A 12,250-nucleotide genomic window follows, 5' to 3' on the forward strand; every position below is an offset into this window, starting at 1 on the left:
TTAATAATTATTTCACCAGGTGTTCACTTAGATATACAAATTCCAGAATAATTTTTACAGGACATGCATTTTGTATGTCTGATATTTATTTCACACACACACACACACACACAGAGAGAGAGAGAGAGAGAGAGAGATATTGTTTAACACCATTCTTACAGATCCTTTACATTCTTTTTAAATGTAGTGGTCTATTTTGGCACAAAACGTGTGAAAATCTGTTGAACCCAACACCCTACCCTGTAATCCCAACACACAAGTTAATTAAGTTAATGTTAAAAAAACACGAACGAAGCTTAACATATAAAAAGTTAAAGTGTGCCCTATAATCCACTTTGTTTTTATAACAGCCTTTATAGAAGGGTTGATGATCCATAGAGTAGTTGCCATTCCTTGCTTTTGCCGCTTACTGAAACACAAGCTGCACACTACAGCTTCCAACTCCATTAATGGCGGGACGTTTGGCTTTGTGTAGGACTGAGACAAAGGCTATTCATGTGTTCCTTCATCCTATAACAGCAAGTCTTGGCATTCAGAGAAGTGCAGGAGGAAATTCTACAGCCTCTGTCCCTTCAGGGAGCATCAGGACTGAGGCTGACCTCCCTGAGGTCACTTTTCCCACAATGCTGTACAGGCTGGTCATTCAAGGGTACTACAATCACATGCATGAGCTGCAGGTATAGTAGGTTAATGTGCTGTACATGTGGGGGCATTTCACTGCTGTGTGGTTTATTTGTGTTCTGGTAGTCATCATGATACTTGGCATAACTTTGAAAACAAAACTGTAACAAAATGAAAGATGTTCTGTGCATCTTCTGATGCTGAAGATCTAATGACATACATAAAAGCTTAATGATTTTTTTCGTTGTTTTATAATTTTCTTAGTTATATGAGAAGCAGCTTTATGGCCCGATGTATAAAGTAAGAGGTGGCAACAAGCATACAATTGCACTGAATAGTGTGGAGCTGCTGGAGGAGCTGATGAGGAAAGATGATAAATTCCCTATGAGAGAAGACATGGCACTCTGGACTGAATACCGAGATATGCACGGTTTGGGTTATGGTCCTCTCACTGAGTAAGCCACATTGTGTTTCTTTAGGTGTGCATGAGTTGTACGTTTCTGCTGTTTCCATTTCATTTTAAGGCATAATCTATAAACCTGATTTAATTATGAGCTGAGTAGATTAGTCTATTCGTGGACGGGCTGCTACAGGCCTAGCCAAGCATTGGCGCTGAGACCTGGGGCAATGGCGTCATATTGTTTATTAGTGGTGATTCAAGTCAAAAAGATTCATTCAGATTCATTCAGTGATTCTTTCAGTGACCCTTTCTGTAAAACACATCATTACACCAGTAAATGGGGCCAGTGTGGTTTTTTAGACATTATAATTAAGTCATTATTTTATTCAGTATTTTAGTCAGTGCAGGCTAGTTTTGATTGGTCACAAACAAGAACCCAAATGTAATTTAGGGGAAAAAAGGTTGATTTAGAGATGCCCTTGAAAACTAACCAACTGCTAAAAATTATTATTATTATTATTATTATTATTATTATTATTATTATTATTATTTTAAATGACAGTATATTACAATCAGAGAGGTATTGACCATTCTATGTGCTGTTTCAATAGGTTACTACTGAAAGCAAAATTCTCAAAATACATGCATTTATATCATACAAAGCTACAAAACTGCATATAATTGCACATACATATTTGTAACTGAAACTGTGATCTACGTCACACTAGTACATTTTAATCACTGTGCTAACACTGTTAATAAATACTCTAAGAATGGCTGTAAAATCCACCCTCTAGAAAGAAAAATCTTTCACAGTTTACAGTGCAAGGACTTAGGCAAAGTCCTGATCACTTGTTAATGAGTCACATCCCTGTCTACCTCTGGGCTTCCTGATTCATTCATAGACACGTCTCCTAGTTTACCAACAATGATCTACCAACAATTTTCATTTATGCAAATTTTGATAGTTTCTTTAAAGCAAATGATAGAAATATGTTGTGTTTTTTCCCTGCTAGGAAAGGAGAGAAATGGTACAAGCTCAGATCTGTGCTGAATAAGCGTATGCTGCATCCGAAGGACTCTATGAAGTATGATAATATGGTTAATGAGGTGGTCACAGATTTTATCAAACGGATATGCCATGTACGCCAGATGAGCTCCACTGGAGACCTGATACCCAACATGTCCAAAGAGCTGTATCATTTCAGTCTAGAAGGTATGGCCTGTCAGGTCTTAAATATAACAATTATATCTAGTCTGATTTTATTATATAGATTGCTCATTTAATTATGTGTTTTATTTTTATGTGTGATAATAAAAATGTAAAATGAGACATATGCCTGCTTCTTCAGGAATTTCCCGCATATTGTTTGAGACTCGTATTGGCTGTCTTGAAAATAAGATTCCAACAGAGACTCAAAACTTCATCAACTCCATTACCCAGATGTTCAATTATACAATGGCCGTGGCTTTGTTACCCAAGTGGACTCGTAATTATTTGCCATTCTGGCGGCTTTTAACAAGCGGTTGGGACGGAATCTTCAAATTTGGTGAGATGATGAAGACACTGTTGTAACACTTAGTGTTTTCCCTCTCTCTTCCTGTCCATCTTCTATGGTACATATGTATGATCTAAAAAATAGTTGTATTCTATCTGTGTGTGTGTTTAAATTGAGAGAAATATCTGCATGGCTTTGAATAGGCAGCAAGTTAATTGACAGGAAGATGGAGGACATTCAGAAGCGCCTGGATGCAGGTCAGGAAGTTGCAGGAGGGTATCTCAGCTACTTGCTTTCCAATACTAACATGAGTGAAAAGGATGTGTACGGCAGTGTTACTGAGCTGCTTCTGGCAGGAGTGGACACAGTAAGAATAACAGCACACTATTATATAACTTTGCTAATTAGCAGAAAACCTAATGTGATAAGAAGTATAATAAAGAATAAAACAAAATGAAATGTTCTGTCTTTTAAGACATCCAACACTATGATGTGGGCCTTGCACCTGCTGTCACAAGATCCAAAGGCACAGGACACACTGTACCAGGAAGTTAACAGTGTCATCAAGGGGGACAAAATTCCAACAGCTGAGGACATTAACAGAATGCCCTACCTCAAGGCTGTCATCAAAGAGACTCTAAGGTGGAGAGAAGAAAAACATTTATAAATACATGCTTATTGTATTTAAGCACCATATAGTCTATACCTGCATGGTAGGCAGTTAGTTAAGGCCTTTGTCAATGTATTTCACCAATGGAGAGGTTTATTATATCATATCATATAATAATATCATTTCATGGGTAGTGCGGATAATTACATTAATCTAAATGTGTAATTTATCTGTTACCTATTCTGTATAAATGGATTATTTTATCCTTCGCATTAAGACTATTTTATAATTATGTCTAGAATGTACCCAGTTCTTCCCGTGAACGCACGCCTTCTATCAGAAAAAGACGTGATTATCGGAGGACACTTATTCCCTAAGAAGGTACTGTTTTTTCCCTTAACTACCTTAATTCTAAAATGTAATGTCCTCCATATATCACTGTTTAACTAATCATGCTCTCTAATGAACAGACCACATTTATAATGCATCATTATGCAATCGGTCGTGATGAGAAGATATTTCCCGAACCAAGAGTCTTCAAGCCTGAGCGTTGGTTACGGGACAGGATGGAGCGTCCCAGCCCATTTGGATCCATTCCGTTTGGGTTTGGAGTGAGAGGGTGTCTTGGTAAACGTATTGCTGAACTGGAGATGCACTTGGCTCTGGCAAGGGTAAGAAACTAGGACCTTACTGGATGATATAATGAATGTTATCCATCTGTTTATTTAATGGTAGCTATACAGCAGTTACAATGTCATAGAGGGAATAATAGATAGCTCCATATACCAATCTATTTTGACACAAAACATACGATGACCTTTTGATTGACTTCAAGTGGGCTGTGCACAGGGGAGCCACTCTCAGTTTGATCTGGACCTGGGCCTTTATGCAAGAAAGAGGAATAAAATTGCCGAATCAAGATATGCTATGTTGGTAGACACTTGTCCATAAATGACTGAGCAAGCAGAAATTTTCATTTCAAGTTATTTCATATTTTTTGCCTCTAAAACATTTTCATGTGTTTTTCACTCAAATTTAGTTCAGTGCTATATCACATTAAAGGTGGAAAAATATCTGAAATTATTTATCTTGATTATATTTTTCATATTTAAATTTTGATGTTTTATCTGACATCTGAAGTGTTTCAATTTTGCACTTTGTATTTATTTTCTAGATAATAAAGCTGTTTGAAGTGAAGCTGGATCCCAATGTGGGAGAGGTCAAAGCTCTCAGTCGTATTGTGCTTGTGGCAGACAAAACAGTCAATTTTCATTTTCTGGAGCGGAAACAAGTAACCACTGAAAGCTGCTCTGAGCTTTAAAATCCACCAAACATCTATACACCCACTATAAAAACACTTTTTATGAAAACTCTTTCTCCAAAGAGATGTCGTGGTGTCTCACTGTAGCACCATGATCCTGCCATATTGGTAAACTAGGCAGCACAGAGACTCTTCTGTCACCTGTAAGGAACCCAGTCTCCATCATTCTACCAGTCTTTCTATAAACTCTGTCATCTCACTGGTGTGTGTTTTTATATACTGATGCAAATGAAAAACACATAGAGCATGAATTTTAGTCATTTCTATTTGCATGTAAAGACAATTTTATTTAGTAAGTATTCTTGAAGGAAATGAAATACAACAGCTTTTTCACATTTTAAGTGTGAATATAAAAACATTAGATTAAAAATGAATAAATAAATTGATGCTCATTTAGAAATATTATATAAAATATTATACGATATTGTATTTGATATTGATATTCAGAACGATGTATTATAAACAGAATAAATGGAATAAATAAGCTTTCAGGTAATTCAAAGTTTAAAAATCATTATTAAAAGGCATAAGATCACAGTAAACTATATATATAGTAAAATATATCTTACGGTAATTATTTAGGATTTTTTTGGAACCAAGTACAACAGCATGACAAGTGGTCATTAAGAAAATACACAAAATGGTATGAAGTGAAGCTGTTTTCCTTTTAGTCTAGACTGTAGATTCCTGCCACCTTTCAGTGGCTTTCTAGATTTTTATTTTATTTATTTATTTTTATTTATTTTTCAGATTGGGCTGATATTTCTCACCCCACATTCATTAATGCATCCCTAACATGTTATCAGCAGTGATTGTGAAAGCAGACCTGACACACAATTGTGTTTGTAATGAACATGAATGAGAAAATTATTTACTCCATCCTTGGAATAGAACTAGTCTATATTCCAAGTATTTTCTACTAAACTATAAGTTCAAGCGTATATTTTCTAATGAAAGTACAAATTACATGAAGGGAGAGATTACGGAACTAAAGTATACTCGAGCAAAAGGTTTGTAATTTTTACCATGTTTGCTATTTAGATATGAATCCAATATGTTAATACAGACTAGCAATTTCTAAAACTTAAAAAATCAAAAATAAAAAAGTAGAAATTATAAATGCAGCTGTGTGTGTGTGTGAGAGAGAGAGAGAGAGAGAGAGAGAGAGAGAGAGAGAGATTGTTCAACATCATTCTTACAGATCCTACTTTCTATTTAAATGTAATGTTGTTATCTTTTTTTGGCTTAATTTAGAAATGTAAGGTGACTCACTGATCTGTTTGTCTACTAAGAACTGCACTGTAATCCCAACACAAAGTTAATGTTAAACCAATCATTAGAAAACTTAACATATCAAAGTTCAAGGGTGCCCAATAAACCACTGTGTTGTTATAACAGCCTTTGTAGAAGCGTTGACGATCCATAGAGTAGTCCTTCCTTGCTGTACACTACAGCTTCCAACTCCCTAAATGGCGGGACTTTTGGCTTTGTGTAGGACTGAGACAAAGAGTATTCATGTGTTCCTTCGACCTTTAACAGCAAGTCTGGGCAGTCAGAGAAGTGCAGGAGGAAATTCTACAGCCTCTGTCCCTTCAGGGAGCATCAGGACTGAGGCTGACCTCCCTGAGGTCACTTTTCCCACAATGCTGTACAGGCTGGTCATTCAAGGGTACTACAATCACATGCATGAGCTGCAGGTATGGTAGGTTAATGTGCTGTACATGTGGGGCTATTTCACTGCTGTGTGGTTTATTTGCTGTGTTGGTAGTCACCGTGATACTTTACACTGTTTGTGAGTGATTAATATTTAAAGTGTGAAAACAAAACTGTAGAAAACTTAAAAAGATGATCTGTGTATTTTAGAATTGTTTGATTTGTCTCCTATAGTGAAGATCTAATGGCATTTACAAAAGCCTAATTATTTTTTTGTAATTTCTCTAGTTATACGAAAAGCAGCTTTATGGCCCCATGTTCAAAGTAAGAGGTGGCGAAAAGCATAAAATTGCACTGAATAGTGTGGAGCTGCTGGAGGAACTGATGAGGAAAGATGATAAATTCCCTACCAGAGGAGACAAGCTTTGGATGGAATACAGAGATATGCACGGTTTGGGTTATGGTCCTGCCACTGCGTAAGCCACACTGTGTTTCTTTGTGTCTGCATAATTTAGACTTACTCTAATAAACCTGATTTAATCAGGAGCTGAGTCGATTAATCTGTTCCCAGGCAGTGCTGCAACAGGCCCAGCCAAATATTGGATTTTCTCTCCAGTGACCACCCGGCTGTTCTGTGTAAAGACCTTAGGCAATGACGTCACATTGTTTCCTAGTGTTGTGTTGTTTGTGACTGAGTCAGATCTTTGAATTGCCTTTTAGTGACTTGTAGCTTTTGGCCCATTTACTGACAGCTCGAAAGATAAAATTGTAGATTTGGATTATAATGTGATAATACAATTGCACTTTGTATTTGGGAAGTTTTTTCTGCACTATTATGCAAAATGTTACATACAAATGCTATACATACAAACAAGTCAGCTTGATTTGAGGAGTACTGTATGTGTTGATTTAGAGATGCACTTGCAGTACTAAACAATTGTTAAAAATAGTTTTTTAAATAGTGATTTTTTTAAAAATAGTATGCTTCAGATATGCTTCAGGTTTTAAAAATAGTATGCTTCAAATAAAAATAAGACACTGAAATTGAACAAGTTTCAGTTTTGCAAAATTCTTTAAAGCAAATGATAGAAATATGTTGCCTTTCTACCCCACTAGAGAAGGAGAGGAATGGTACAAACTCAGATCCGTGCTGAACAAGCGTATGCTACATCCAAAGGACTCTGTGAAGTATGAGAATGTGGTTAATGAGGTGGTCACAGATTTTATCAAACGGATATGCCACCTACGCCAGATGAGCTCCACTGGAGACCTGATACCCAACATGTCCAATGAGCTGTATCGTTTCAGTCTAGAAGGTATGGCCTGTCAGGTATTAATTATACTTGCACAACCATTATATTGAACTAACTTGTAAAAAAGTTATCAGCCATAACATTAAAACCACCTGCCCAATATTGTGGTTGCCATTGTGCTGCCAAAACAGCTCTGACCCATTAAGCCTTGGACTTCACAAGACCTGTGAAGACATTAGCTTTTCTCCTGATTTCAACATCCCACTTCTTAATAGATACTATTGCAATGGTTATTCCCTTCATCTGTGAGTGGTATTAATGTCATGGCTGATCATTGTATATAGATCACTCATATAATAGTTGTATGTTTTTTTTATGTTGTATGTCATGAAATGTAAAATGAGACATATGCCTGCTTCTTCAGGAATTTCCCGCATATTGTTTGAGACTCGTATTGGCTGTCTTGAAAATGAGATTCCACCAGAGACTCAAAACTTCATCAACTCCATTGCCCAGATGTTCACTTATACTATGGCTGTGAGTGTGTTACCCAAGTGGACTCGCAATTATTTGCCATTCTGGCGGCATTACGCAAGAGGTTGGGACGGAATCTTCAAATTTGGTGAGATGATTTTTGTTCTTTCTCCTGTCCCACTATATATATATATATATATATATATATATATATATATATATATATATATATATATATATATTAATCTAGATGTCAGTTACTTATTCTGTGAGTATATTTAAAATAAAAGAAACATCTGCATGGCTTTGAATAGCCAGCACTTTAATTGACAGGAAGTTGGAGGACATTCAGAAGCGCCTGGATGCAGGTCAGGAAGTTGCAGGAGGGTATCTCACCTACTTGCTTTCCAACACTAACATGATAAAGAAGGATGTGTACGGCAGTGTTACTGAGCTGCTTCTGGCAGGAGTGGACACAGTAAGAATAACAGCACACTATTATATAAGTTTGCTAATTAGCAGAAAACCTAATGTGATTAAAAGTATAATAAAGAATAAAACAAAATGAAATGTTCTGTCTTTTAAGACATCCAACACTATGATGTGGGCCTTGTACCTGCTGTCACAAGATCCAAAGGCACAGGACACACTGTACCAGGAAGTTAACAGTGTCATCAAGGGGGACAAAATTCCAACAGCTGAGGACATTAACAGAATGCCCTACCTCAAGGCTGTCATCAAAGAGACTCTAAGGTGGAGAGAAGAAAAACATTTATAAATACATGCTTATTGTATTTAAGCACCATATAGTCTATACCCTGCATGGTAGGCAGTTAGTTAAACCTTTTTTTACTGCATTTCACCAAAGACAAAATGCAGAGGTATAATTATATCATATTGTGGGCAGTTAGAATATTTAACATTAATGTGAACATGTCATTTATCTGTTACATATTCTATATAAATGCATTATTTTATCCATTATATTAAAACTATTTTATAATTACGTCTAGAATGTACCCAGTTGTTCCCATTAATGCTCGCCTTCTATCAGAAAAAGACGTGATTATTGGAGGACACTTTTTCCCTAAGGAGGTAATTTTATTTTTCTAAACTGTATTGTCTTCCATAAATCACTGCTTAACTAATCATTCACTCTAATGAACAGACCTTGTTTTTAATACATCATTATGCAATCGGTCATGATGAGACGATATTTCCTGAACCAAAAGTCTTCGAGCCTGAGCGTTGGTTAAGGGACGGGAGGGAGCGTCCCAAACCATTCGGCTCCATTCCGTTTGGGTTTGGAGTGAGAGGGTGTCTTGGCAAACGTATTGCTGAACTGGAGATGCACTTGGCTCTGGCAAGGGTAAGAAACCTTAGGACCTTACTGGATGATATATGAAATGTTACCCATCTGTTTATTTAATAGCAGTTACAATGGTCATATTAAATTGAGTTATAGTTATTCAGCAGCTACAATGGACATATAAAGTCTACCCCCACCACAACCCACACCCTTCTCCAAAATAATGGGCTCTAGTTATAGAGAGAATTATACATAGTCCCATTATTTTGCCTCAAAACTTATGGGAACCTGTAGAATAATTTGAAAACAGTTGACATCCACTGTGTACATATTTTTAGGTTTTATTATTTTTTTCTGATATCTGAAACATTTAATGGTTGTATTATATTTGGATTTTCTAGATTATAAAGCTGTTTGAAGTGAAGTTGGATCCCAGTGTTGGAGAGGTCAAAGCTCTCAGTCGTATTGTGCTTGTGGCAGACAAAACAGTCAATTTTCATTTTCTGGAGCGGACAAAGGTAACCAATTAAAGCTGCCCCAAGCCACCAAATAAGTCACTGAAGAACTCCATACACCCTGCATAAGACTCTTTCTAAAGACCCTTTTTTTTCCAAAGATACACTATACATGTGCACAGTGCCTTGATATCTTACTGTAGCACCGTGATGCTGCCATATTGGTAAAGTAGGCAGCTGAATAGAGTGTGCAGAGACTGTTCTGTCACCTGTAAGAATATCCATCACAGTCATTCTACCAGTCATTATGTAAGTAAGCTCTGTAATCTCATTGGTGTATGTATGTACCTATGTATGTTTGTATGTATGTATTCATGCATGCATGTATTGATGCAAAAGAAAAAAACACTGCACACAGAGCATATATTTTAGTTATTTCTATTAGTACGTAAAGTTCTATTTCAAAAAATAATTAATAATAATAATGATAAATAATAATTATTCTAGAAAGAAATTAATTACTGCAACTTTTCACTTTTTTAGTGTGTATATAAAAATCAAAAAGCATCAATGGTATGGTATGCTCATTTGGAAATAGTGTATAAATTATTAAGAATATTTAACAGTTTGAAACACATGCACACACTGGTATATATACTGTAAATCATTTTATTTTTTCATTGCACTTTATGAGAAATAACTTAATAAAGTCCAGTGAAGCTCCACCTTATCAGAGATGCAGTATAAAGTCTGCATCATGATTAAAGGCCCTGGGTACCTTGTTTGGATACACAGTATCATGGACTCCATGAAGTACAAAGAGATTTTAAATGTAAATGGCAAGCCAATGATTAAATCATACATCCAAATCTATACAGAAATGCTTAAATGACCACAGAGCTAAACATTTGTCAAGTCTATTCATACTGACCAAACCTGTTTTAACCCACTATTAAACTGTGAGGAAAGCTGAAGAGGAGAGTCCACAAGAGAGAACTGACAACCCTGCAGGATCTGGAGAGAATGTGTACCCACACATGGACTGAGGTCCTGTCCAGTGTTCCCAGGATAGCTATAACATATGACCACCTGCCTAATATTGTGTTGGTCCCCTTTTTGCTGAGAAAACTGCCCTGACCCATCGAGGCATGTACTCCACTAGATCCCTGAAGGTGTTCTGTGGTATCTGGTACCAAGATGTTAGCAACAGCTCCTTTAAGTCCTGTAAGTTGCAAGGTGGGGTCTCCAAGGGTGGAACCATTCAAGAACCATTTTTGCTTTGTGGCACAGCATATTATCCTGTTGAAAGAGGCCACAGCCATGTTAAGAAGTATGTTATTACTTCTTAATGTTTTAGAAATCAAGAAAAGAAATCAGAAGAACTAGGTATGGAATAAAGCATCAATTAAAACAGAAGAAAGATCTTCTCTAGATGTGAAACTTGTCTGACTCTGCAACATAGCATAGATCAACAGGGAGTGTATAAGGGCTTGTGTAAAAGTACAACAGAGGTCATTCTGTGCGCTGAAACTTTCATGTCTCACCATATCATTCAGCTTAATTGATCATTTGCAAATTCCTTTTAACATAAACATATGCAAAGGGACCTCTGAAACCCGAACTCTTCCCTATCTTTCTCACTTGTTCGACAGGTGGCCAAAGTTTATTCATGGCCTCTTTGGTGCTTTGTGTTAAATCTTAAAAAATTAAGATTTTGTTTTCTTTGAGAATGGCCACAGTTCTTGCATCTCTCCAGATTTTATCCCATGCAATAAAAGTGAGAAAGATATGGAAGAGTTCGAGTTCCAGAAACTGTATAAAGAGTGACGGCTGGAGTGAGCTCCCCTACAGAGTGAACCCAGTCAGTGGGTAGAAGAAGATGTGGTCTTATATGTCAGGAAAACCTTTGCTGAATAAGTCCAGTTTTCAGCTTTGCCCAACACCTGGTTGTCTAATGTTTAGACAGAGACCTCAAGAGGCCTACAAGCCACAGGATCTTGCACCCACTGGATTGGTGATGATCTTGGGGTACAGTAAGGCTGGAATTGGGCACATTCATCTTTGTGAAGAGCACATAAATCAAGCCACGTACAAGGATGTCCTGAAAGTAAACTTGCTTCCTTTTGCTCTGGCAATGTTCAGCAACTCTGAGGAATTGGTTTGTCCAGCAGGACAATGCTCCATGCTACACAGCCAAGTCAATCAAGGTGTGGATGGTGGACCACCACATCAAAACACGGTCATATGGCCAGCCCAATCTCCAGACCTGAACCCCATTGAAAGCCTCTGGAAGGTGATCGAAGAAGATGGATTGTCACAGGCCATCAGACACTGATTTTCTTGATTTTTTTTTGTGCATCAGATGTGTTATAAAATCACCCAAAAGCAATGTGAAAGATTTGTGAAGAGCATGCCAAGATGCATAAAAGATGCTCTGATTGATAATCAGGGTTATTCTACCAAATATTGATTATCTTAAACTTTTCCTAAGTTAAAACATTATTGTGTTGTTTAAAATGAATGAGCTTGTTTTCTTTGCATTAACTGAGTTCTGAAACACTGCATCTTTTTTTTTTTTTTGCTATTTTGACCAGTTGCCATTTTCTGCAAATAAATGCTCTAAATGACAATATGTTCGTTTGGAATTTGGGAGAC

The 12,250-nt window shown here is 36.8% G+C and overlaps 2 protein-coding genes across 3 annotated transcripts; both read left to right on the plus strand.

Moving 5' to 3' along the window:
* The first annotated feature begins 15 nt into the window (after positions 1 to 15).
* On the plus strand, positions 16 to 5,566 carry LOC131354799 (sterol 26-hydroxylase, mitochondrial-like). The gene is made up of 9 exons (XM_058392834.1): positions 16 to 677; positions 886 to 1,076; positions 2,038 to 2,237; positions 2,374 to 2,571; positions 2,724 to 2,887; positions 2,996 to 3,162; positions 3,430 to 3,511; positions 3,601 to 3,801; positions 4,305 to 5,566. The coding sequence occupies exons 1-9, from the start codon at positions 450 to 452 to the stop codon at positions 4,449 to 4,451; spliced, it is 1,578 nt and encodes a 525-aa protein (XP_058248817.1). The 5' UTR covers positions 16 to 449; the 3' UTR covers positions 4,452 to 5,566.
* Positions 5,567 to 5,760: 194 nt separating this feature from the next.
* On the plus strand, positions 5,761 to 12,205 carry LOC131354800 (sterol 26-hydroxylase, mitochondrial-like). 2 transcript variants are annotated; one of them, XM_058392835.1, is made up of 9 exons: positions 5,761 to 6,148; positions 6,393 to 6,580; positions 7,221 to 7,420; positions 7,782 to 7,979; positions 8,146 to 8,309; positions 8,418 to 8,584; positions 8,845 to 8,926; positions 9,000 to 9,200; positions 9,542 to 12,204. In XM_058392835.1, exons 1-9 carry the CDS (start codon positions 5,921 to 5,923, stop codon positions 9,668 to 9,670), a joined length of 1,557 nt encoding a protein of 518 aa, XP_058248818.1. In that variant the 5' UTR covers positions 5,761 to 5,920; the 3' UTR covers positions 9,671 to 12,204. The 2 variants fall into 2 exon arrangements, with proteins under 2 accessions (XP_058248818.1, XP_058248819.1); XM_058392836.1 differs by having other exon boundaries at positions 6,017 to 6,153; positions 9,542 to 12,205.
* Positions 12,206 to 12,250: the final 45 nt, after the last annotated feature.

This window comes from Hemibagrus wyckioides, linkage group LG06, assembly GCF_019097595.1.
Source record: "Hemibagrus wyckioides isolate EC202008001 linkage group LG06, SWU_Hwy_1.0, whole genome shotgun sequence".
NCBI lineage: Eukaryota > Metazoa > Chordata > Actinopteri > Siluriformes > Bagridae > Hemibagrus > Hemibagrus wyckioides.